The sequence below is a fragment of the Silurus meridionalis genome, chromosome 18 (assembly GCF_014805685.1).
Source record: "Silurus meridionalis isolate SWU-2019-XX chromosome 18, ASM1480568v1, whole genome shotgun sequence".
NCBI lineage: Eukaryota > Metazoa > Chordata > Actinopteri > Siluriformes > Siluridae > Silurus > Silurus meridionalis.
In genome coordinates this window covers 26,583,515-26,611,225 of record NC_060901.1, presented here as the reverse complement: position 1 = coordinate 26,611,225, position 27,711 = coordinate 26,583,515, and the positions used below count along the sequence as shown (strand labels likewise).

The window sequence follows — 27,711 nt, the reverse complement described above, 5'->3', positions numbered from 1 at the left end:
TGATTGAGGATTTTTTCACTCCCATCGTGTCTATGAACAGTGTAATATCTTGCCTCTAGACCACCAGATGGCGTAATTTCCCCACATTCTAAAGCTTCTCTTTATTTACTCCTCTCGTTTCCTGTTTGTTCTCATAAAACACACATGGAGCACTCAGTACTTGTGAACTCTTCCCTCACACTTTGGTAGAAAATCTCCTGAGAGCTGAGCTGTGTTTATTCTGGATTGATGTCTTGGTTATGATCTTGGATCACATCTGTCTTTGTCTAGACCTTATTTTAATGAGATCTCTGGTCTACTGTGTTTTAAACCTTTTACATGTTTCAGTGTGGGTTTCCTCCTGGTCCTCCAGTGTTCTCCTATGTGCCACTCACGGCTCATCATGAAGTGTTGAGGCACTCATTAAGTGAGAAGTGAGCTTTGAACGATGCAGTGACAGAATGAGGGAAATATTTCAGCAGAACAAATGACACTGAAGTGCAGAATCCAGTGAAAACTTTCTGCTTTATTTACATGATTAATAAACACAATGTGGTGGAGGTTTTAGTGCTTGTAGTGAGACACGGTCCTGCTGTAAATCCTCTTGTTGTGAAGATCCAGAGTTCATGATAAAAGGCTGCTTGGGTTGTGTTGATATATTTACAGTATAATTAAAAAGTAGTTGAACGGTTTGATTTTTTATGACAGATTTTTTAAATGGTAGTTTACTTCTGTTCCTTCTTTATAAATGTTTTTATCGTATAGTATAAAGATGGTGGAGCATGGAGTTCAAACAAAGTTTACCTGGTGTGAGAGTGAGCAGGCAACTGTGATGCCGTGAGCGATTCTTATCAATACTGAACTTCGCATATATATATTTATCTCTGATTTCCCTCATTTGTCTTGACCATCTGATTCATAACCATGTCCCAGTGTTTAAGAAGCCCTCCTCCAAGTGCTAGAGATATGCTGGGGAAAGATGTCAGGAGCACCAGTGTTTCAGCTGAGGGTATTTCAGTCCATTTGTTCAACAATGCTCTCTTTGTGACCAAACCAGACCCAAGCAGGGGTTTCCCCTACAAAAGAAAAACTGCAGGAATCCTGCATGACTATTATAAAGATTTCCTACAGGATTTTCAGCTGTTTCCTTTCGGAATACCAGAGGTGGCAAAAGTACACACATCCATTACTTAAGTAGAAGTACAGATACTCATGTTTTAAAATACTCAGGTAAAAGTTGAAGTACTGATTATACCTTTTTACTTAAGTGAAAGTAAAGAAGTCTTGGCTCTGACATGTACTTAATAAAAAAGTAGTTATTACTTCCACCTGTTTTAGCTGTTAACTGGACCTCACATCATATTCATATTTAATAGATAGATAGATAGATAGATAGATAGATAGATAGATAGATAGATAGATAGATAGATAGATAGATAGATAGATAGATAGATAGATAGAACTATATTGTCATTGCATAGTACAGGTACACAGCAACGAAATGCAGTTTGGCATCTACCAGAAGTGCAAAAAGTGCAGATAAATATCTATCATATTTACAGCATGTGATATGTATCTAAGCATATGTACAGTGATTAAATATAAAGGCTGTATCAGTGCAGAGACGTGTGGACATCAAGAGCCTTTGCTATGTTTCCATACGGACAGTTAATGAGGTGATACCGGAGAAACTGCACCTCTTCAAGTCAAGTCAGGAAGCTTTTATATATAATCATAGACATTTTACAGATTTGAATGATGTATTGTTTTTATCTGTACGATCAATAAAGACAGTAATTTATGTTTGTGTCACCATTATGAGGGAAAAACCCACAAAACGCCACCCAGAGGGTTAATTGTGTAAAACATGGCAGATTTGGTGTTTGATTTGAGACTTGGCGCAGAAATAAAACAAAAGATTACTGATTAAAAATATTTTTCGGTGGAGTTTATTTATTTATTTTATATCTAAGTTAAGAAGGGACGTCGTGAATAAGTGTATGTTTTGCTGGAGGTTTTAATTTCGCCTCTTTTATATTTATTTATTTATTTATGTATTTACATTTTTTTAATAAAAATGGTAAAAACAGAAATGAGCGCTGAATTGATAGCGCGTTAATAACATTTAGTGCCGTTTAAAATAATTTGAATTTTGACAGCCAAATATATTGTGTCTGTTCTCAGTCATGTTTACATCACTGACTCCCTCTGTCTCATCCACGTTAACCCCAAACTTCTTACTGCCTTCTGCCTGCTGATTCTTATCTTCGTAAAGAGTGAGAGTCAGGACTTTATACACCAGCGGATTGAAAAAGACGCACAGTAACAGGAAATCGGTTGTTCGGCTGAAATCGGCGCGCAGTGAAAAGAAAAATTGGATATTTCACCAAATCAATGGATTAAAACTAAAGTAACGAGCCGGTTTTGAAAATGTAAGAAGTATAAAGTACAGATATTTGTGTAAAAATGTAATGAGTAAAAGTAAAAAGTTGTCTGAAAAATAAATAGTGGAGTAAAGTACTGATACCAGAAAAATCTACTTAAGTACAGTAACAAAGTATTTGTACTCCGTTACTTCCCACCTCTGCGGAATACCTGTGGGAATTCTATGAAGGAAACAATTATACTCAGGAATTATGCTCCTGCAGGTCTATTAAAACATTTCATGCAGGAATTTGTGCAAGATAGATCTGAATTTATGCAGGAGTTTGCAAGTTGTCTTCTGGAGGATATATGAAGGTGGAATAACTTCACAACAAAACAATGGATCTTCAGGGCAGAGCAAAGCAGAGTCCAATTGACAGACAAATTTAGCTAAAACTGGCTTTGCTAAAATGCCTTTTTTTTAGCCTTGACAGCCCTTCCAGACAGCGCACTTCCGGGTCGGTGGCCATCTTGCCATTTTTTCCCGCGCCTCCCGGTGTATATAAGGACAATCAAGACTTTGGTTCCGGGCCAGATTATCTTACCGGTTTCCTAGCCCCTGAGATCAGTCTCGCCATCCTGCCTGCTCTGTATCCTGATCCTGATCCTGATCCTGATCCCTGTCCTTCTCTGCCACCCTAGTTTCCTGGTTTTGGACTTTGGACTGTTTTTTGGTTTGTCTTTTGCTCTGCCCTGTTTTGCCTAGTTTGCCAGTTTATGGATTTTTGCACTGTTTGGTTTTGCTTCCCTGTATTGCCCTCTGCTTTATATATTAAATATATATATATATATTAAATCCAGTTTTTTTTTTTTTTCATAACCTTGTGTACATCCTGCATTTGGGTCCTCACATCCAGTCACTCTGCACCTACCGTTGCACCCGTGCTTGCTGACAGCCAAGGTCTCTCGTCCAAACACTTCCACTGCCAGATCTTCAACTATGGCAGAACACTATGCACAACCCTGTCTGCAACTTGCCAGGAGAGTAGGAAATTGAAGGACACTAAAATTAGAAGCATGTAACAGTGACTACATATACATTACTGTACAAAATGGCTGTGTAGTTGGTCTTTTCAGACACACCTATTAAACTGATTAGTTTTGGCTTGTGTTCAATTGAGGCAATTGGACCCAAGGCCTATAAGTGATGAACAATGTTCACTATAGTAAAGCAACGGAACCATGGACTCAAGAAGCTGTAACTTCACTGCTGCTGAAACCAATGCACTACTAGAGGGTGTTCGGTGCCATTATGGAACAATAGTGGGAAGTTTTAATTCTGCTAAGGATACCAACAAAAAGAAAAATGATGTTTGGATTTTAATCACAGAAAATGTGAATGCCATAGGGTCTGGCCAGAGGAGGACCACAGACCAAATCAAATTGCGGTGGAAGAATATTAAGGCCAGGGCAACAAAGGACCATGCTGAAGCCAAAAACCCACAAACAGGCAACAAGCCATTTAAGAGGGGAGATTACACAGATGTGGTCCTCATTATCATTGGAGGTGAGAAGTCACAAGCTCTCCATGGTATTAAAGGTGTTGTAGGGGATGGCGAGCCTTGGATCGAGGAGGAGGAGGAGAATCTGCCAGTTCCTTCTGAGGCTGATCCAGAATCTCAGCTCTGTTCCTGAGGAAGAAGCTGGATCCTCATTGGTTGAGCCAGTGGTAGTTGCCACAGGATCTCAGAGGCTTGAAGCGCCCTTCATCAAACAAAGATGATGATTACAAGGCACTTCTGCAAAAAGAGACTAAAAGGGCAGAAGCACAGCTTCATCTGGGAGAGGAACAACTGGCTCTGACCAAACTGCAGCAAACCAAGGCCAGACTTGAGATCCACCTCCTAAAGGCTACGCTCAAACAAGCTGGTCTCTTCACATCAGATGAGGAAGTCTGAAATTATTGTGGAGTATTTGACATTAAGTCTTTTTTTTTAATTCAATACATCTATATTCAAAACTTGTTATAAATATCCTCAATGTACAGTGTTTGTGCTGTAGGTCTCAGATGAGCGGACTGCTGGAAGAGGATAGGGTGGGGTTTTTCTTGTGTTTAGTTTCTTTTAAATGTGTGTGTTTTCATTTCAAATAATAATAAACTTATATTGACCCCACACTGGCTATTCTACTTGTTGCTCTTTACATATCTATAGTTCTACATTGTGATTTCCTATCCCGTTTGAGCACTGGTTATCCAGATTTGGTGATGCTGAAAAGTTCCTATCCGGATCAGATTGATCCAATCCGATGTTGCTTTGAAAAACTGGCTCAAGTAGTAAGATGGATTACGTGATCACGGATCGCAAAAAAAGGATTACTAAATCCGGATCAATTTTATCCGGATTAAACCTTTTGAAAAACCGGGGGCCTGGTGCTGATTAAAATGATTTCTGAGGTAACAGAAAAATTTTTATTGATTTCTAAGGTAATAAAAAAGTACATTTTTTTTTTTTGTTACCTCAGAAATGATTATTATTTTTGTTGTAACTTTAGAAATGCTTTTTTTTGTTACCTCAGAAATTATGTATTTTTTCCCCGTTACCTCAGAAATGTGAGAACGCTCTGGCTGGTTGATGTTATGAATAGATTATGGAGTTGCCAAATTAATTATATAATCTTTCTTTCTTCAAAAATTTGCAAAACATGATTCCTGGTAGAATGGAGGGAGGAACCACCTACCTATGATATTGTCTCTAAAAAGGACATACTGAAAAAAGAACGTGAACCTGGGGATGTTATGGATGTGGTGAACGAGCATGAAGGTCCAGCAGCCACAATTATAGAGATTGATGGTAAAATAAAGAAAACAACAGACAGAAAACTGAAGGAACTATCAGATATTTTTCAGAGAAATTTCTCGTTCAGCTATCAGTACATACACAATATCACTGTTTTCACTGTTGATTCATTTTCCATAACAACAGCTCTGACAGTAATCAGAAATAAAGCTGTAACTTTAAAATAAAATTCAGACATTTTCAGGATTTTTCTTTTATAGACGTCACTAAAAATTTGTAAAACTGAAAGAAGTTGTGTTTGAGGTGTCAGGAGGCAAAAAGACCATAAAATAAAACTTGTGTATTTCTGGAAATGAATCCCAGAAAGTGTAGATACATGGGTTAAATTTATGAAGTGAAAGGAGATGAAGTGGTTAACAGGTGAGTTTTTATAACCTACCTGTGTTTCTGGTTCTCCTACTTCTCTCTCTAACACACACAAAACCAGGAAATAACTAGTCATTTCAGACAAACAAAACTGATCTCAATTTCTTACTGTGTAAATGCAGGAAAATGGCGGAGGCCAGTATTTCAGTAGATCAGCTTTCAGTGGATCAGTTCATCTGTCCAGTGTGTCTGGATCTTCTGAAGGATCCGGTGACTGTGGACACAGTTTCTGTAAGGTGTGTATTAATGACTGCTGGGATCAGGAGGATCAGAAGGGTGTCTACAGCTGTCCTCAGTGCAGAGACACTTTCACTCCAAGGCCTGTTCTACGCAGAAACAACATGCTGGCTGAAGTGGTGGAGAAACTGAAGAAGAAGACTGAAGTCCAAGCTGCTTCTCCTGATCACTGTTATGCCAGACCTGGAGATGTGGAGTGTGATTTCTGCACCGGGAGAAAACACAAAGCCGCCAAATCCTGTCTGGTGTGTCTGACTTCTTTTTGTGAAACACATCTAAAACCTCATCTAGAAGTTCCTGCTTTGAAAAAACACACATTAACTGAATCCTCAGTAAAGCTACAAAAGAAGATCTGCTCTGAACATAATGAAGTGCTGAAGATCTACTGCAGAAATGATCAAATATCCATTTGCTCTTTGTGCATGTTGGATAAACATAAAGGCCATGATGCTGTATCAGTTACAGCAGGAAGAGCTGAGAAACAGGTGAGAACTCGTCCTAATGATATTTCTCATTAAGTTTTGGTCAGTTACAGCATTTAACTTCATATTTTCTGGTCTTATGTGAAGTAAATTTATTTTTACTCAGTGTTCTTCATAATCAGATCAGAGGAGTGAACATTTAATCAGCCAACGTCAATTTTACACCTGAAACTTGTCCACATGAGAGAAAACCTGAGTGAACTTTAATAGTAATGATTTCTCCTCAGAGTGAGTTAAAGAAGCAGCAGATGAAATCCCAGCAGGGAATCCAGGAGAAGCAGAAGAAGGTGCAGGAGCTGAAACAGGCTGTGAACACTATAAAGGTGAGCAGTGAGCAGAGACGGAGCTGCTCCTAGAAACACACACAACATGGACAACATGGAGTCATTTAGAGTCCCAGTGACAGAGGGAATGATAGGTGTGTCTGTGTCTGTCTGTGTGTGTGTGTGTGTGTGTGTGTGTGTGTGTGTGTGTGTGTGTGTGTGTGTGTGTCTAACAGCTCAGTGCACAGACAGCAGTGGAGGACAGTGAGAAGATCTTTACTGAGATGATCAGCTCCATGAAGAAAATGCGCTCGGAGGTGAAGGAGATGATCAGAGCTCAGGAGGAGGCTGAACTGAGTCGAGCTGAACGACTCCTGGAGGAACTGGAGCAGGAGATCACTGATCTTCAGAGGAAAGTCACTGAGCTGGAGCAGCTTTCACACACACACGATCACATCCATTTCCTCTAGGTAACACACACTGTCTGATCTACAGAACCAGCTGTTCCTCACACAGTCTCTAAAACACCTCTCATTAAGGGAACAATAAATGTCCCTGTCTGACATCACAAGTGTGTCTTTACTCTGAGATCATTCGTTCCTCTCTTTCTGTAGAGTTTCCAGTCTTTATGTGTCTCTGCTGGACGTCGGTCTCCTGCATTTGAAAGACCAGATTTTCACACATCCAGCATCACTGTCCATCAACATCACTTATCAGATGGAATGAGGAAATATTTCTCAGATCTGAAGAAGAAACTTGAGGAATTCTGTGAGGAGGAATTCAACAAAATTCCTGCACAAGGTAAGAGGAGCTGTTCCTGCTGGAGAAACACAATGATGGAGGTCTTTACTCACTCTGTGACAGAGTGATGTCGAGGGGTCAGTCTTCATTCCTGAGCATCAAAGTTCTGCACAGTTTAGAGTTTTTAACACTCACCTGATTCCAGTCTTGATGATGAACTGCTGAGAAACTCTGCCCTCTGGTGCTTCAAGACTGAACACGTGACTTAAATACGTTTCTGATGATTGATATAAATATCAGATTTTATGTGTTTTATCATCTGATAATTTTATTTCTGTCTCCACAGTTCTGTCTTTTCTCTCAAAGCCACAGAGCAGAGATGATTTTGTGAAATGTACGTCTCACACACACACACACACACACACACACACACACAGTGTTCTCATTGTTCTGTTTGTTTTTCTCTTTTATTTTAGATTCCTGTTATCTGACTCTGGATCCCAACACGGCACATCGTAACCCCATTCTGTCTGAGAAGAACAGAGCAGTGAGATACAGTGTGAGAGAGCAGCAGTACTCTGATCATCCAGAGAGATATGACTCCTGGCCTCAGTTGTTGTGTGAGGAGAGTGTGTGTGGACGCTGTTACTGGGAGGTGGAATGGAGTGGTGTGGGTGTGGATATTTCAGTCTCATATAAAGACATCAGAAGGAAAGGACGGGGTGATGAGTGTAGGTTTGGATGCAACAATCAGTCCTGGAGTCTGTGGTGTTCTTCTTCTTCTCTCTGTTTCTTTCACAACAACATTAAGACTGATCTCAGAGTTCCATCACCATCCAGAATAGGAGTGTATGTGGATCACAGTGCAGGAACTCTGTCCTTCTACAGCGTCTCTGACACCATGAAGCTCCTCCACAGAGTCCAAACAACATTCACTCAGCCTCTATATGCTGGATTTGGGTTTAACACTCTGGTTAGAATTCTTCCCTTGCTCTTTTTTGCTACATCTACTGTGAAATTGTGTGATCCAAAATGAAGTGTGTATTGTTTTAGGTAAAATTCCTGCATGTTGCCAAAATTGTTGCTCAAATATCAGTTATACCAGCACACAATTACACCATGTCCTGAATGAACCATCAGCTAGAAATGTAAGCTTTGCTTTGTTTCTAGAAGAGCTTTACATTTCATATGAAATACAATATTAATTCAGGTCAATATTTGGGTGATGGCTCCCTCTCATGGTTAAAGTTGTGGGTCTCAGGTTGAGGCTTGCAGAGATGCCCAAGCTAGCAAATCAGCCCACTGCTCCACATGCTATTTGGAAAAGCTTCTGAAAAATAAGGAGCAGTTTTCAAGTTTCTCGTTAGAGGTCGCTGATCAGCTGTATTAGGTATTGAACTCAATTATAGAATTGATTCAGTTGTTTCTACCTATAAAAATATATCAAATAGATTTACGTTTTTTATTTATTTGAAATCCCAATTGAGATGAACCATGACAAATTTAATTTTAATAAAATGTTCGGTACAATGCAACAATAATTTTTAGCCCACGGGCATCAATCAAATTCGATTTTTGACCTTTCAAAGAAAATAGTTTGGGCATCCCAGCCTTATAATATGACTTTTTAAATGTATGTTATAAAGCTAATTTATTCATTCATTTTATTGTTTAATAGGTTTTCTATATCCTTTGGTTCCATTTGATTTTCAGTAGGTTTTGAGTGATTTTGTGTGAAAGTTTGTATATAATCTTGCTTGGTCAGCACATTCAACACATTCATTAGCATTAGATTTTGATCGCACACTGAATTATACCTGATATCAGATTGTAGTAGATTTTGAAAGGATTCAGATGTTTCTATTCCTCATTTCTTGTTGCTAAGACTGAGTTTTGTGTTTTTGTGATTATCCATCATACACAAGTACCAGATGCAGAGTTTTATTTTCTGTTACATCCAAGGTTATTTATTGATGACAAAAATGCATTGAGGAAAGAAAATGTGAGTAAACAAAATAGTTAAAAAAGAAAGAACAAGTGAAAAAAGTGAGTGCAGAACATTTCCCAGTGAAGAGAAGTGAGTTAGAAGTTTTGGAGCTCCTCAGGGTGTACAAAATTGTTTCGGAAAAGATGATGTGCCAAAAGCTGCCCGACGAAGATCATCATCGCTAAACCTGAACCTGAAAAAAAATCAGGTTGAAGTGTGAGTAAGACTCTAAAGGTGCATCTTAATTACCTCACAAGTTCCCAAGTTCCTTTAGCCATTTTAAGGTCTGTCTCATTTGCAAAAACGTTTAATTGTTTTATGATCTTTTATTCAAATCTACTAGCGATCTTTTAGAATAATTATGCTAACAAATGTATATAAGATATGAAAACTACATATTTGATCATCAGTGTTCTGATGTGTAGTGAACTATGGTTCCTAAAGTTTACAGGTTCACTATGTACAGAAGGGAGCTTGGGAGCAGATTGGAAAGCACTCAGAGATTGAACTTCTAGAATGAGGAAAGTCAAACTGGTGCTCTAAAAGAAATCAGGAGTCAATTTGAGAGTCAGGACTCACCGAGAGCGATCCACCAGTGTTCTGTGAAAGGAAAATCAGCCATGACTGAAACACAACAGCAAACATGAGGATTTATTTATATCTAAACCTGTTGGATAGCAACTGCAAAAACACGGATTTCCAAATTTATCCAGAAAGGCCTAGTGTGGTTGCAGGATTTTATCCAGACTAATCAAGATCTGTTAAATTCACTAATTTTGTTTTTTAATAGATAGATCAGGTTTGATTTCTATTTGGATGGAATGAAAACCTGCAACCACTTCTGCTCTTTCTGGATTAAATTGCACACCCTCATGGAAACAGCTCAAATTCTCTATTTTTCAGTCATTACTTCTTGCACAGCAATTTACAAACAATTAGCTTTTTTAATTTGTGGAATTATATTTTATGTTGTAGAACATCATAGCAGGTAGAAATTATAAATTCCTTATCACCTCTATGTGATCTGTAGCTGTAACTTTTCGAGCTCCTGTTACAGAAAATCGAGTGTAACCGATTCCAGCTGCAGTGTCCCCATCACGCCACCAGAGGGGGCCGTCACTCAAATATTGAGCTCTTTCGGTTCAAATGACATTTCCTTTTTTTTAGCCTTGTTAAACCACTATCGCTAATGACAGTGCGACGTATTGCATTTGTTCTGTGGCTCATACACCACGCTGTATCTCTTTAGTGTTTATTGTATTGGCGTTTTTTTTTACCTTTAAATTATTTGATTGGTGTCTTTCAGTGAAATTGAAACGAATTCTTCAAACGTCTCAGTTTTAACTAAGATTCGGAGATACTTCGGTTGAATGTGGAAATGGAGTGTGAAATTCATTTTAAGCTATCTCTGGCTACAAAAGTGTTCAATACCAGCAACCGTTAGGCCGACGTGTAGCAATGTGACGGTGATGGCGTAGTCCCACACGCATTCCTCGACGATCCAGGCGAACATGAGTCCTCCCACGATATACGTCACCTCTGTGGAAATCACACTCGCTGCACGAGGAACAGATGCACAGTCTCAAAAAAACATGAATGCAGAATTTAATGACGTCCTTAGAACTTAAAATAGCACTAGGACACCGGAGAACATAATTATGTGCTCACGCCACATTTAGTCCACATTTTTAGTTCTATGAAGAACCACTCTTCTGGAAAAATGTTCCACTGGAAAAATTGTGATTTGTGAGATTTGTTACTAGGTTGGATCAGGTAGTGATTAAGGTAAGGAGATATGGGGTGGGGTTCCATTTATCCCAAAGGTGTTTGAGCTCTATTGCATTAGATCTTCCACTCCAACACATGGAAAGCAGATCTTCATGGAGTTGACTTGGGGCATTGGGTCTCCTATTTCAAATGTAGGCTAAATTTCTTGACACTATGAAATTTTCTAGAATCTGTCTAGATAATTTATGGAAAATGTACTAATTGGGAACAGGTGGTGGCGATTAGAAGTCTGGGGAACAAAACGTCCTGTACAACTGTGTGTCTGAGGTCATGTCCACAAGTTTTTGTTTAAAAACACATCATTTCTCTCCGTTTTTGGTCTTCCGTTTACACCGAGATGGCGTTTTTAATTCAACAAAAAATTTCGCTTTTTGAAAAAGCATTTCAGATGTTTCAGTGTGGATTAGCGTCTTTTGTGAAACGATTGAAATCAATAGTGTGGACACGGTATGCCGTTTTCAAATTTATCCAGATTCGTGCAGACGTAGGCTCAGACACCATAGGAACATTTTGGAGAAGAACCAAAAAAAGTCAGGTGGTGATGATTTTCTTTTTACTTGAAAAACCTGAATTGGACTTACCTAAATATTCCGGACTGTTCCATGAAGGCTGTATTTTGTAGTTGAAAGGTGCTAATAACCTGTCGATGTCTTCTACCCTGATACAACAAACAAATACCCATAGTATTCTCTTAAATACAACTCCACAGGATGAAGCTAATTGAGGTAAAATCTCTTCCGCAACAGTGAAGGTGGCAAAAATTCACATCAATTCCAAAATAAATAGATTATAAATATACATTTTTTGCGTCCTAAATGAATCTCTATAAGTTTACCCCTAATAAGTACCAAATCACAGACATCTCTCTGAGAGGGTGTGAGGAAGAAACCTTGCGAGGAACCAAACTTCGAATGGAACCCATCCTTATTTAAGGAGTTCCGAATGTCTATTTATTATAGTTTCATCATTGTTGAGGTTATTTTTCAACTTTTCATGATTTATTTTCAATCATGGTGACTGTAGCACCAAGTCCATTGTAGCAGACAGTTTTATATTAATTACAAATCCACAGCCATGATACAGAACATCTCTTCAAAAAGGAATTGTTTGCACAACCAGCTACTGCAAATCTGGAAATGCTCATCATTTCAAATGGAGCTGATGAAACTTGTATCTTCAGTCTTAATGTGGGAAATGGAAGTCTGGACACCAAGCTCTACTCTTTCATTCTTTAGTTGAAAATTATGTTCCATAAAAAAGTAACAACAAGAACAACAACCATGACCGCTTTATCATCTGCATTGTCAAATAGAGCCAGAAAGAATTCCCAGTTCTCCAAGATGGCTGCCGGTATAATTAATGTTTTGGTTTTGGTAAAAGTTTGTTTTTTGGTCAGGAAGTGACATCACTGGAGAAGTGGAAGATTGCAGTGAGAAACAGCTGATTTATTAGTTCTTCTCACACTGAGAGAAGTGTAAGAATTACCATGATTTAAAGCCCAAAATGTTGGTAAATGACCATTTTTAAAGGCATTTTTCTTGGAAATAATTTGGTGTGTATGCATTTTTGATGTACTCAAAGACCATGTTGTAATCTGATCAAACCTTTTTCTTTTTTTTTTTAAATAGTACATAATTGGTATGATGATGGACATCACAGACCCACAATCATGCACCAAAAACTTTGCCATAAAAGAAACATCACCTTGGCAGCTCTGATTAAACTTGCTGAAAATGTAGTTTTTAGCACAGCCGAAGTCCCCCACACATACAAGTGTATTATTTTCTAAGATTTACCTCAGGATGCCGATGCACAGGCTGACAGTGATGTAATAAAGTGAGTAGAAACACACCATACACATGAACAAGTTTTGAAGAACCACCTGGAAAACGAAACACAAAAAGCATGCAAGCGTTAGCACAGGAATAAAACGAACGCTAAGACAATATAAAGAAATCAGTGCCAACATCAACGATCCCAGTCATATCAGTAAGTCAAATCCGTTCCTTTTGTTCAACTGTGAACTAGTGTGTTTTAGGTAGATCTCCTGACCTCGAGATGAAGAGCTTTACCCATGTGTCGCTGAGCTTGGTGTTGATTGACAGCTTGCTGTGGTGCTTGAATTGAGGCGTCCCACAGCACCGGTAGCAGTAATACCACACCATGGGGAGCATACGCTTTCCGCAAAAAATGTTAGCAAAGCGGTGTTATGCTAACTGTGTTTCTGTGAGCAGCGGTTTTAATGGGATTAGCAACTTGCTTAAACGTTTTAGCCTGAGCCGGATTAAATCCTACACCCGGGGGCCTGACATGGACAGAATGCGGCTGCAAAGTTATTTTTCTACGTCATGTTAGCACAAGCTGTTCAGTGTATTAGCATGCGTTTCGAAGAGTGTTAGCAGGACCGCCTTGATCTTTTGTCGTACGGAAAAACGTATGGAATTAAATATATCATTAACGACAAAATCCTGTTTAGGCACAGTTTAACAGCCAGAACTGAGATTCCAGTGTTTTTTTGTGTTTGTGTCATTTAATTTCCTGTTCCCATGGTGACCCTGAGATTTAGCTAATCCCGACACTGTGCTGTCTTTAAGCATACTCCTGTTGACATTAGAGCTATCAAGGTTTATTTGCATAAAGAATACAGTAGGGAGGAGACACTACATCTGCACACTATATCTACACCATCACACCTTCTGATAACTAATTGAATAAAGAAAGAAAGGATCCGAACTCTAGTTAAATTTAGTATAGTTCTGTATAATATAGTGTAGTTCAGTAGTGTACAATACATTATAATTTATAGTGAAGTGTTTGTGCAATAACACCATTTTTAACTGCAATATTTTTTTTTTTTTAAGTGTAACTACTTTATATATTTGCACATTTCTTTTCTTCGTTGCTGTAACATAGAAATTTTCCGACTGTGGGACGAATAAAGGTGTAAAGGTATAATCTAATCTAATCTAATACTGTATGAATCAGTATAATATAAATATAGGATATGATAGTATTATTCAGTGCTGTTTAGTGCAGTATAATACCGTGTATAATAATACCGAGTATTATTCTGTGTGGGTGTGTGACATGATTTAGTCTCTAGGTGGTGCTATAGTATCCATTAGGACACAAACTTACCACAGATGTGTTCTCTTAAATTATTCACAAGCATAACACATCTCTCTCTCTCTCTCTCTCTCTCTCTCTCTCTCTCACTCTTTCTCTCTCTCCTTGTAATTTATTCCTCTAGTCTGATGCTTTATTGACGTCAGTGTCATTATACAGACGTGTGAAAGAAACAGCACAGATAACAATAACACACTACTTATAGTAATTAACAATGGGTCTCTCTCTCTCTCTCTCTCTCTCTCTCTCTCTCTCTCTCTCTCTCTCTCTTTCTTCACTCTCTCTCCCATGTGTAATTTATTACTCTTTCTGAGTCTGTTCTCTTATTTCCTTTTAATTCTGCTGTGTTTTGTTCTCGCAATTGTAAACCAATTTCTTTCTCTTTCTTTCTTTCTTTCTTTCTTTCTTTCTTTCTTTCTTTCTTTCTTTCTTTCTTTCTTTCTTTCTTTCTTTCTCTCATGTTTAATTTCTCTTAGTTTTTCTTCTAATTAATTGAAAGATAATTCTACATTCAGGAATTCTACCTTCTCTCTCTCTCTCTCTCTCTCTCTCTCTCTCGCTCTCTCTCTCTCTCTCTTTCTTATGTCCTTCTTTCCCTCCCTTCCTCCCCTTAACTCCCCATTTTTCTCAATCGTATATAGATAGTACTGTGCGTTTCTGTTTATTAGAGATGGTGTAGGTGTGTTGCGAAAAAAGAAAGAAAGAAAGAAAGAAAGAAAGAAAGAAAGAAAGAAAGAAAGAAAGAAAGAAAGAAAGAAAGAAAAGGATAGACACCCGAGTGCCATGGAGTGGATGAATGAATGACAGAAAGAAAAGATGCAGTAAATACTCTGACTTTATGTTTGTTGGTATGATTTATCTTCTGCTTTTTGATGTTCTTCTGATGTTCTGCAGATGTCTGGAGGAGCCTCAGCATTTGATTAATCTATAAACAATTTCTCCTCCATGACATGTTTCCCAGATTTCTGTAAAACAAAAAAAGAGAGAGAAAGTTTGTGCGCCTGTGTGTGACGCGATGGTAGGCGCCGGAGGTTACTCTGGTGCTGAGAACTTCTCCTGGAAGAGGTACCTGGAGAAGACGAGCTCATTACCTGCACCTGCCAGGTCCTTCAAATCGGTGAGGGAACACCGTGTCTGTGTACGGAAGCATCTTTTGATATAGTTTGAAATCACACACACACACACACACACACACACACACACACACACACACACACACACACACACACAGCTCCATGTCTCAGTCCATACTGCTTTGTCTCCATGTTTCTTAGCAGAAGCCTCACCATGGTTTTCAGGTGATATAACCCTGCCCACTTACACTCCAAGCTCCACCCCTAATTTAAAAGCACTGTGTCTTCTGATTGGTCAGACCTTTGCCCCACCCACTTTGCTTCTTTACAAGTTACTGCTTTAGTTCTAAAGATTTCTGCACACAAATTCATTGTCCCTTTAATACCAAATGCATAATAATACTCTGAATTCTCACCTCTAAATGACCTCTAACATCTTTCTTTTCCCTCCATTATGATGGATGGATTGGTGAGTGAGGCTCCTAGCAGGACACAAAAACAGGACACAAAACCCCACAGCTGGAAATCAGTAAGTGGGGTTTTGTGTGAGTGGAGATGAAACTGGGGACCCCAGAAGAAACGTACATGGACATGGAGATCCCAATCTCACTTCTGCAGTTCCCATAGTAACGTGACACGAGCACACAGAACAAATATGCACTGGACAGAGAACGAAATGTGTGTGTGTGTGTGTGTGTGTGTGTGTGTGTGTGTGTGTGTGTGTGTGTGTGTGCGAGTATCTCACTAACACCTCATCTAACTCAGTGTTTCAGGGTCAAGCCCATCTTATCTGCCTGTCTGTCTGATATGCATTTATCCATCCATCCATCCATCCATCCATCCATCCATGCATCCATCCATCCATCCATCCATCTTTCATCTGTCTGTGCAACCATCTATTTAATCCTCCATCTGTTTGCCCATCTATCTATTAAAGAGACAGGTGGATCTATCAATCCATCTGTCTGTCTGTTTATCCATCCATCTATTCATCTATTTGTCTGTCCATCTTTCTATACATCTATCCATCTGTCTGCCTGTATATCTATCCATTCTATTTTTCTGTCTATCAGTCTGTAAATCCATCCATCTATCCATCTGTTTGTCCATCTGTCTGTCTGTCTGGCCATCTATCAATCCATCCATCTATCCTGACATCTTAAAACCTGCCATTTATCTAGATTTATTCATTTATTTCTTATATATTATTTAAATTCTTTACTCCTACATCCATCCATCCATCCATCCATCCATATATTCTCTACTTTTCTGATAGATGTATTGAACAGGCAAGTTTTAAAAACAGAGGTTCACAAACAGATTAATATAATCATGAGTCAAGCCAGAAAGATAAACAGACAATGAGACAAAAGGCTACAACTAATGAACTCATCCCTCGCTCCGTCTTTGTCCTTTTCTATCTTTGTTTTCACACACACCGTATCACAGAGTGGTGTTGTGAGGATGGAAACACGAAACGGACCACAGCAACCAGAGATTATAATTTGAAAGATAAAGAATTGAAGAGTGTGTCGTGATGTGACGTGTTCTATCAGTCCCTTCCCCAATCTTTCGTTCTGTTTGAGTGACAGTTCTTGATCCCTGCTGGATCCTATTTGTATGCTAATCCACTCGTCTGAGGAGATGCCCTTACGTTTCTTGTAAATAATAAGTCAATAAAAATAGGCCCGTCTGTTCATTTCAGCCACACGGGGATCCTCAGACACAATCCTCCTCGGTGCTGCTGATCCAGTAGCAGCCTGCTTCTCTAAATCCAGTCTTCGTCACATTGCGAGGATTAGGGACCTGAAATGAGGACGATATTGAGAAGAGTTTCATAACAGGTTGTCTGTGGGCTTTTTATAAATGTAAACACAATTTAATGTTTTTTTGTTTTCCAATTCTGGGAAGAACAATGGCGTATGTAAAATGCGCAGTCGTTTGCAGTGATGCACAATCCTTTAAATAATTAGTTTGACTCCATTTATTCAATGGGTTTTATATTAAAATTCAAAACACAAAACTTAGTCTTGCATTCAGCTTTTTATTCAGGTCTATTCCAGAGTTTATTCAAGAGTCTATCCCATCTACTGCAGAGTCTATCACAGAGTCAATCTACGAGTTTAACCCAGAGTTTAACTTAGAGTCTAGCCAAAGGCTATCCAGAGTTTATACCATAGTCTATCCAGAGTCTATCTAGAGTCTAAACCAAAGTCTACCCTGGAGTTTATTCCAGAGTATTACTCAGAGTCTATCCCAAAATATATTCCAAAGTTTATCCATGAATCTATCCCATAGACTGACCTAAAGTTTATCCCAGATAGTAACCTGAGGTTTATTTCAGAGTCTATTCTGGAATCCATAGAGTCCCTACTAGATTCATAACTAGACACTATTTCAGAGTTTAACGCAAAGTTTGTCCTGGAGTTTGTCTCAGAGTTTCTCCCAGAGTCTATCTTAGTCTATATCCCAGAGTTTATTCCAGAGTAAATTCCAGAGTTTATCCCAGAGCTTCTCCCAGAGTCTATCTCAGTCTATATCTCTGAGTCTATTCCAGAGTATATCCCTGAGTTTATCCCAGAGTGTATCTCAGTCTATATCCCAGAGTCTATTTCAGAGTCTATCCCTGAGTTTATCCCAGAGTTTCTCCCAGAGTCTATCTCAGTCTATATCCCAGATTCTATTCCAGAGTCAAATCCAGAGTCTATTCCAGAGTTTATCCCAGAGTCTATCTCAGTCTATACCCCAGAGTCTATTCCAGAGTTTATCCCAGAGTTTCTCCCAGAAACAATTCTTCTCAGTTTATAACCCATCATTAAGTTATCCACCCATGCGACAAGGCTAATGGAGCAAAAAATAGTAACAGCAGTATGATGAAATCGGCAGAAACGGATATGGATTTGAAATCTGTTTTAGAACTACTTACTTCTGAATGAAAAATTGACTATAATTGTTTCTGAAAGAACCCAAAGTTTCAGCTGGAAAAGCACATCTAATATAGATATAAAGATATATATATAGATATAAGATATAAACAGGTAGCTAATAAAATTATAGAACCAACATTTAAATATAAGTGAATTATGTGTGTTTATTCCCATTGAGCAAGCATGGGGTGAGTGGGGCAAGGAGGATGGTATGAGGAAGAAACCTTGAGAGGAACCAACCTTAAACCCATCCTCATCAAAACATTAAGATTATAAACCATTAAACATTACAGAGAGTGAGAAATATCATGAGCAACGGAGTGTGTGATATTAAATAAAATCCTTTTAGTCTTCTACAGTCAGGTGGAGTTGTGGAACCAGGAGCTCCTAAAAAAAAACATTTGCGCTGGAACATCTCTAGATGGTTTGGGATCTTCGAAAAGTCGGCATCTTTTTCTTTAAAGGTCTGAAACTGGAGCTGGAGCAATCTCTAGATGCATCGGGATCCTTGTGGGATCAGTTGCTTTTAACAACTGCTAACTGGGGTGTTTGTAGGAATCCTAAAGACATCCTATACAATTGTGGGCTTCCAGGTTTGTGGTAACCGTTTTAGTAAGAACCAGAAATGGCTGGAATAGTCGTGTTCAAATGCAAATGCTTCCTGAGATGAGAAACATACTTTCATCCGTCTCTTGTTTATAAAATCCTACAGCAGCAGGTTTGTCTTTCATTAAGAGTTCCAAGTTGGACCTGTTTAGAAATGTAACAACCCACTAACAATCCAAAGAACCGCAAAGGAACCTTCTGGTGAAGAAGCCCATGTGTTTCCATTAACCTCCTCTTTATTTGTGATGGTAATGTGCAGTTCCAGTCTTTAAATACGATCCGACACGCTGCCATTAAGATTTTTAAATCAGCCTGTATGAGTTAAAAAGACACCAGGTTTATTCGCTGCAGCTGAGTAGAAAAAAAACTTTTGATGAAATCTCACAAACCCGTGAAGCCAGCAAGTTATTGGAACCTGCTGATTTGTTCCTGGATCCCAGCCACCGTCATTTTTATGTCAACATTGTGTAGAGTAAACAACTCCAAGCGTATAGGAAACAAGTACAAGATGTCGTTTCTTTCTTCTTCGATTTGTTTGGAGAAAATTGGCACCACATGACAACACTGTGTCATTCTCACATTCCCAGTTCACAGACACTGAGAGGAGCCAATCTGCTGTTTGTCTGGCAACTTCTATTCATCAGCTTTTAAACGCTACACTTTTATTTTCTTCTCCAGTACATGAGCAGCAGCACCTGTAGAACTTGTGCAGAAAAAAAGCAGCCAGTGATAGGTATGGAGGCCATGTCTATTTAACTTAGACTGACAAGTTTAAAGGCCACACCCACTTTACAAAATCTGATAGTCATAAAGGGACAAACCTACTTAACAAAGACTGACAGGTACATAGGCCACGCCTACTTAACTAAGACTGGTTAATAGGAAAACCACACCCACTTAACTAACACTGATAGGTACAGAGGCCACGCCTTCTTAACTAAGACTGAAAGGTATAGAGGTCACGCCCACTTTACTGAGATTGACAGGTATAGAGGCCACACCTACTTTACTAAGACTGACAGGTATAGAGGCCATGTCTACTTTACTGAAACTGACAGGTATAGAGGCCACATCTACTTTACAGGGCGTAACAGGTATAGAGACCACACCTACTTTACTAGGACTGACAGGTATAAAGGCCCTGCCTACTTTACTGAGACTGACAGGTATAGAGGCCACACCAACTTTACTAGGACTGACAGGTATAGAGGCCACGCCTACTTTACTACGACTGACAGGTATAAAGGCCATGCCAACTTTACTGAGATTAACAGGTATAGAGGCCACGCCTACTTTACTGAGAACGACCGGTATAAAGGCCACGCCCACTTAACTCAGACTTAAAGGTACAAAGGGCACATCTACTTTACAAAGAGTGACATGTATAGAGGCCACACCTACTTAACTAATACTAGCAGATTTAAAGGCTACGCCCACTTAACATAGACCTACAGATATAAATAATACACCTATAGGTCTAGAGGCCACACCCACTTAACTGTTCTTAATTAAGGCTGACAGTTACGGAGGCCACACCAGACTGGCTCATTCTGACAGACAGATATGCCACTCCTCCCTGGATATTCTTGAAAGGTACCAAGGCCACGCCTCCTTTTTGTGAGAGACAGATGTTTGAATGGCAGAACCTGCACCTGGTTGTCCTTGTGAATGTCAGTGAGACATGTTTTCAGGCACATGTGTGTGTTTTTCCAATGAGTCAGGAGTCCCAAACTGATCTGTCACTTTCTTTCTTCATTCTCTCATCCAACCTGTCCGTCACCTGGACAAGGCCAACGCGGCAACTGTCGCCACGGAAACGCGGCATCAGAAGCCAGTCGGTATGAAGTCTGAACGAAGGTAAAGGGCAGCTGTTTAATTACCATTCACACATACTGGCATTCAGCCATCTGTCATGTCGTAATTCCTCAGAGGAATAAATTGATCAGGGATTAGTAATTGTGCTGCTGTCAGCACCGTGGTGGAGATGTTACACAGCAGGAGCTCGACTGGAGCACACGGCCAGGAGCCCGGATTGGAGAATAATTATGATGCCTCAGGCTTCTTCAGAGCTCTTTATCACAGATTGGTTTGTGATTCCAGCTGGCGTCCAGTAGACCTTGCAGAACTCTGTGAATCACAGCCCGGGTTTGTAATGCCTCTTAGTGTGTATGTGTGTGTGTGTGTGAGTCACTGCTTTCCTGATAATGCCTCATGGTATCTGGCTGGCGCTGTAATGGGGAGGATTCACAGTCTGACAGTGGGGGAGGAAAAACAGACCCAGCATGATTTGTGCAATTACTCAATCCAATGAGAAGTTATGCTTCGTTTCATCGAACACCACGTGGGAGAGCTTCCTCATCAATCTAGCGTACTTTACACACCTCTAACGGGAACCTCCACAATGCTGTCATGACCGTTAACCCGTTAGAACCATCAAAACCATTACAAATTACCATTGTAATCAACAAAATCTAGTATTATTCCCATTATAACCATTAACATCATTACAATTCCCAGTGTAACCGTTAAAACCCAGTATAATTCCCACTATAACCATTAACACCATTACAATTCCCATTATAACCTTTAGAACTATTACAAATCCCCATTGTAATCATCAAAACCAAGTATTATTCTTTTTATAATCATTAACACCATTATAGGATCTTATTATAACCATTAAAACCATTAGAGATTCCAATTATAACTATTAGAACTATTACAAATTACCATTGAAATCATTCCAACCTAGTATAATTCCTATTATAACCATTAACACCATTATAATTTCCATTATAACTATTACCACCATTACAGATTCCCATTATAACCATTAACACAATTGCAAACTCCCATTGAAATCATTAAAACCCAGTACAATTTTCCAATATAGCCATTAACACAATTACCATTTCAATTATAACCACAAATGCTATTAAAATTCCCATTATAACCATTATCACCATTTACCTTATAACCATTATCACCATTACAGTTATAACCATTATCACCCTTACAATTCCCAATAATAACCATTTTTGAACAGCTGGAAAGAACAGATGTGTGAGCTGCAGCTGTCAGAGAGCTGAACACCTGGATCAGGCTGGGATTCTGTCATTTCATCTTCATGGCTCTTTGTGATGAAGTCAAAGCACATTATTGAGTATTTTATTTACATTCTCTGTTCAGAGCTAATTAGATTTAATAAACACAGATTTCCTACACAGGAGACACACAGAGTTTACACAAGCAGGAGGTCAGGAAGTCACTGATCAGAACATGGAGTCTTCTGTAATATGGTCTAATACCATGATGATGATGATGATGATGATGATGATGATAAAGATGATAAAGATGATGATAGTGGTATGAATGATGATGGTGATGATGATGATGATGATGATGATAAAGATGATGATAGTGGTATGAATGATGATGATGATGATGATGATGATGATGATAAAGATGATGATAGTGGTATGAATGATGATGATGATGATGATGATGATGATGATGATGATGATGATGATAGTGGTATGAATGATGATGGTGATGATGATGATGATGATGATGATGATGATGATAAAGATGATGATAGTGGTATGAATGATGATGGTGATGATGGTGATGATGGTGGTGAAAATAATAATGATAATAGTGATGGTGATGGTGATGATGATTATCATGATAGTAGTGAAATTATTGGTGATGGTTTTGGTGATGATGATGATGATGATGATGATGATGATAAAGATGATGATAGTGGTATGAATGATGATGGTGATGGTGGTGAAAATAATAATGATAATAGTGATGATAGTGGTATGAATGATGATGATGATGATGGTGATGATGTTATCATGATAGTAGTGAAATTAGTGAAGTAGTGAAAGTAGTGAATTAGTGAAGTAGTGAAATTATTGGTGATGATAAATCGTAGCCTCGTCGCTCTGGCGCTCTCGTGCACACATTACCCTCACCGTATTTCGTTCATGACGTGTTTTTTTTTTTATGTCCCGTACTTTCTGAGCTCCTGCTTCTCCTCTGAGGTTCAGACTCCAGACGTTAATGAGACTGAAGATCGGATTCGAACCACGAGGCTGTAGCTCATTAAATTCCTGCAGCACAGATGAAACTTCTCTGCGTTTCCCTGGACGCTTGGGTTAAACACGAATGGACTGGACAGTAAGCTGAAAATCAGAAATTCGGTCTTCCAGAACAAACGCGCGTTCCTAACGAGACATTCCAGTGTCTATGTTTAGGACTTGTATATTTCTTATAGAATAAATGGGGTGTTATTTAAATGAGGTTTATTTGTTTGTGAAATATTCGTAATATTATTGAAGTAATTAGCATGTAGCATGTCAGCTACAGCACTAAGTTCGAAAGGGGTGTTATTCCTGTAGTTAGCATATTTTTGCATTGTAGTGTATCTTTAGGGGTATAAAAAAGTGTTATTCTTATCTGACCAAATGTTTGCGGACACCTGGTCATAAATATGGTATTTTCCAGCTTTGTGTTAACAGTGTGGAGCAGAATCACATGTGGCAGGAAAGGTCAGGTGTCCCAATACTTTTGGCAATATAGTGTAAGTTTGCCCATTTTGGGGTTACAGTAGGTTTCCTGATGTTGGGGTCCAAGCACCAAATGTGTCATAAGTGTCCACAAACTTCTGACATTAAAATGTGTCTTCTCCTGTACCAAATACAAACACAAACACACACGCACGCACACACACACACACACTTTCACAGTGAGTTTACATTCTGTTTGTATTGATCGTCTCTCACATCGATCACACAGCAGAGATTCTAAAGAACCCAGACGAAATCAAAGGCGTGAAAAGACGAGCGCTCTCTCAACACACACACTGTACCTCTAACACACACACACACACTGTACCTCTAACACACACACACACTGTACCTCTAACACACACACACTGTACCTCTGACACACACTGTACCTCTAACACACACACACTGTAACTCTAACACACTGAGTGCAGTACACATGTGTGATTACTTTGTCTGTCTGTCTGTCTGTCTGTCTGTCTGTCTGTCTGTCTGTCTGTCTATCTATCTATCTATCTATCTATCTATCTATCTATCTATCTATCTATCTATCTATCTATCTATCTATCTATCTATCTGCCTGTCTGTCTGTCTGTCTGTCTGTCTGTCTGTCTCTCTGTCTGCCTATCTATCTGTCTATCTGTCTGTATGTCTGTCTGTCCATCCATCTATTTAGTTCTGTCTGTCTGTCTAGCTATCTGTCTGTCTGTCTCTATCTATCTATCTATCTATCTATCTATCTATCTATCTATCTATCTATCTATCTATCTATCTATCTGTCTGTCTGTCTGTCTGTCTGTCTCTCTGTCTGCCTATCTATCTGTCTATCTGTCTGTATGTCTGTCTGTCCATCCATCTATTTAGTTCTGTCTGTCTGTCTAGCTATCTGTCTGTCTGTCTCTCTGTCTGCCTATCTATCTGTCTATCTATCTATCTATCTATCTATCTATCTATCTATCTATCTATCCATCCATCCATCTATCCATCCAACCATCCATCCATCCATCCATCCATCTATCTATCTATCTATCTATCTATCTATCTATCTATCTATCTATCTATCTATCTATCTATCTGTCTATCTATTTGTCTGTCTGTCCGTCTGTCTGTTCGTCTGTCTGTAATACAGGGGGATTTTCCTGCTCTCTGCGTCGTCACTGCAGTCTGCTGAATAAACAGTAACAGGACACAATTGCTTTCAGAACTCCAGTAATGGCGATTGACAGCTCTGGCATTCGAATCCACTGATGTGACAAGACTGACACAAAACCCTGTAAAGCAGCTTGGAATCATCTCCCCTGTCTTTCTCTCTTCCTCCTTTCTATGATCTGACTTCGTTACACATCTACACCCCGATACGCGATCTCATCACGCACCTTCTCCGCTAAAGGAACACGTGGCGCAGTGTCCTCAATAACGCGTCTTTCAAACACTGAATTCATTATCAAGTCTGCGAGATGTCACAGGCGGAGTGAGAACGCTGTGGTGAGAAAACAGTGTGGTTTCAAAGATCTAACTGGGTGATGGAAAGGCTGTGATGAACAGGAGATGAGGAACAGACAAGCAGAAGATGAGGAAGAGATGAGCAGAAGATGAGCAGAAGACAAGGGAGAGACGAATGAGAGCTAAGGGAGATACAAGCACTAGATGAGGGAGAGATGAGCAGAATATGAGGGAGAGATGAATGGGAGATGAGAAAGATGAGACGAGCAAGAGATGAGGGTGAGATGAGCAGAAGACAAGTGGGAGAAGAAGGAGAGATGAAGGAGAGATGAGCAGGAGATGAATAGAAGATAATGGAGAGTTAAATGGGAGATGAGCAGAAGATGAGCAAAAGACAAGGAAGATATGAATGAGAGCTAAGGCAGATACAAGCACTAGATGAGGGAGAGATGAGCAGAATATGAGGGGGAGATGAATGCGAGATGAGAAAGATGAGACGAGCAAGAAATGAGGGTGAGATGAGCAGAAGACTAGTGGGAGAAGAAGGAGAGATGAGCAGAAGATAAGCAGAAGACAAGGGAGAGATGAAGGAGAGATGAAGGAGACTACTAGTAGAAAAGTCACTTGGTCTTTGGTGCACAGGTTTGCTGTTGCTGCTGTTGCTAATTAAAGACTTATGATGATTGGAATGAAATCCTGAGACCTGATGGTCCTCGAGCTTTAAACGCTCTGTTGGGGGTCTGATTACGTTCCAGCATTTTATTGAATCGTAAAAAACAATGACATTCTCTGGATTTCCTAAACAATTCCGTCGATCCTTGAGAGTGTTTTGATAGTAAACACCTCCCACTGTGCAAATGCATCAAATATAAACACAAACCCTGGTTTTTACCCCTAAACCAGGACAAATGAATAATTACATGTTGGTACTTGCAGTGTTGGTAATTAGCATGTCTTCTGCCACACAGGGTTGCTTGATTAGCTGTAAACGTTGGTTGCTAAGCACCATAAAGCACATTGATTCTGCTTTCTGTGGGTGGGATAAAGGTTTCTGTGTGATGCTTTTACTGTGGCATTTATAGAGGAATCATTTATAGAGGAATCAAGGATTGTGATCACATGTGCCAATCAGCTTTCAGATCTGAAACTATCCAATTCATTATCAATTACGCTTATCTCAGCATGCCTCACTGCTCAGACCAACACAGTTAGTCAGTGGTGGGCATCAGAGCCAGAGTTGCCACCAGGAGTGTGGAGAGGATCAGCTTGGTCCTACTTTAATTTCCAATATTGTAAAATCTTCACATGTAGCTTGTGGAATGGTTCTTAACAGTGTTTGGATTGGGGGGGACCCCCCATAAGGCAATAGGGACCATGACAAGTAAAAAAATACACTTAGGGGGTCCAAAATATTATTTTAGTAAAAATATATAAATTTCACAACTGGGGACCCCCATAAGACTCAATTTAAGCACTGGTTTCTCAACCTTCTTACAAAGTACCAATATCTAAGTAGCTGAAGGTTATTTGATAGAACAAATGGGTTTTTTTTTTAGAGAACCCTTCTGGGAAACGAAGACTCTATAACTGCTAGTGGAACTCTTGAAGATTCTTTGAAAACACAGCCACTATAGGAAGCCAAGAACCTTAAACTGTTTGTGGAGTCCACATGGAAGTTTTCAACAGAGAACTTCTTTGGAAAACTGAAGCTTGGTAGCTAGCCAAAGAAACCTCAGTGGAACTCATAAAGGATTTCCAAAGCACAGCCATGTTTCAGATGGAACCTTTATGGAGTCTATGGGGTACTTCCCAACAACAGGATTTTAACCTTTCAGAAAGAGGTCCAGAAAAACTCTTTGGTGACCTAAGAATCGTTTGCCGATTTTAACTGTTGGATGTAGAACTTTGTGGCTGCTGGAAGCTTTTGGTTTATAGATGATTTGAAAAAAAACACTTGAGGAACACTTGTTTCTTTTTTGGGAAATTGTCTAATCTGTGACCTTTTCTCTAGCTAAATATGATTCTACATTTTTCCTTGTCATGGTCTATGAATTGTTCATAATCAAAAGCCATCACGTTTATGGTTGAGGAACATGGATATGTGTCACTATCAGCATCTGCACAGCATTTAACTTCTTTTTTAATTTTCTGAGAATGTAAATGCATGTTTCTGGTTTTAGTTCAACTCCAACTGTTCTGTCATTATTTACCTGCAGGTCTTGTGGTTTATTTCGATCTGCAGGTGACTGAGTTTATCCAGGGCCTCCTGAGATCTAAGGAGCAGGAACACACTTTCAGAGAGTAGGTAACAATTTACACTTCACTTCCAGAACCACAATTATTATGTTCTTGAAGCAGCTGGCTTCCACTTCACTCTCAAACACTTCAACCGTCTCAAATCCTTGAACTGGGTTGGTCTGGAAAAAAGCTCTTCAATCTAAATTATTACTAATCAAACCTGAGTTTATTCTGGATGTGCACCTCAATCATGAAGAAGATTCGGTTCTGCTGTTTGGTGTGCATCTTGTTCAAAACTTTTCTATTTACCATTGAACACTGTTATTTTGGAACTTTGAACCCTCCAAGAAGTTTTATGCAGAACCTCACAACAGATGGATTTGTCTTCCAGTAGAACCCCCAGTTTTTGGTGGAACACCTTTCTAAATAGTGCCCTGTTTTAAAGCCAAGAACTCATAACTATCCAAATACTAATATGTAGAACGATAGAACAGTGGATTTTTTTGTCTGTGCTTTGGTTCTTAAATGTTCTTGTCACCAAAGATTGCTTGGTTTTACCAATAAGCTCTCTGAACGTTCCTGAGGTTCATCAGAACACGATGTTTCAATAAATCTAGGTCCAAAAAAGCCTCAGGTGGATCTTCGGTTTCTTCAGAGGA

General features: G+C 39.2%; 1 protein-coding gene and 1 pseudogene across 5 annotated transcripts in view; one reads left to right on the top strand and one right to left on the bottom strand.

The window, feature by feature from the left end:
• The first annotated feature begins 5,693 nt into the window (after nt 1-5,693).
• Nucleotides 5,694-8,912, top strand: LOC124401383 (annotated as a pseudogene).
• Nucleotides 8,913-9,230: 318 nt separating this feature from the next.
• Nucleotides 9,231-27,711, bottom strand: part of tmem244 (transmembrane protein 244) — a 23,950-nt gene continuing 5,469 nt past the window's right edge. The window contains exons 1-7 of one of the 5 annotated variants that reach the window (XM_046873795.1): nt 15,283-15,406; nt 15,027-15,156; nt 12,862-12,947; nt 11,647-11,723; nt 10,709-10,834; nt 9,857-9,901; nt 9,231-9,470 (exon numbers count right to left, since the gene is read on the bottom strand). In XM_046873795.1, the coding sequence (XP_046729751.1) occupies nt 9,373-9,470; nt 9,857-9,901; nt 10,709-10,834; nt 11,647-11,723; nt 12,862-12,947; nt 15,027-15,107 (513 nt within the window). In that variant the 5' untranslated portion in view covers nt 15,108-15,156; nt 15,283-15,406 and the 3' untranslated portion in view covers nt 9,231-9,372. Of the gene's footprint in view, nt 9,471-9,856; nt 9,902-10,708; nt 10,835-11,646; nt 11,724-12,861; nt 12,948-13,117; nt 13,979-15,026; nt 15,157-15,282; nt 15,407-27,711 lie in introns of those variants that run through there. The other 4 variants (XM_046873794.1, XM_046873796.1, XM_046873793.1 and 1 more) reach the window with 4 other exon arrangements.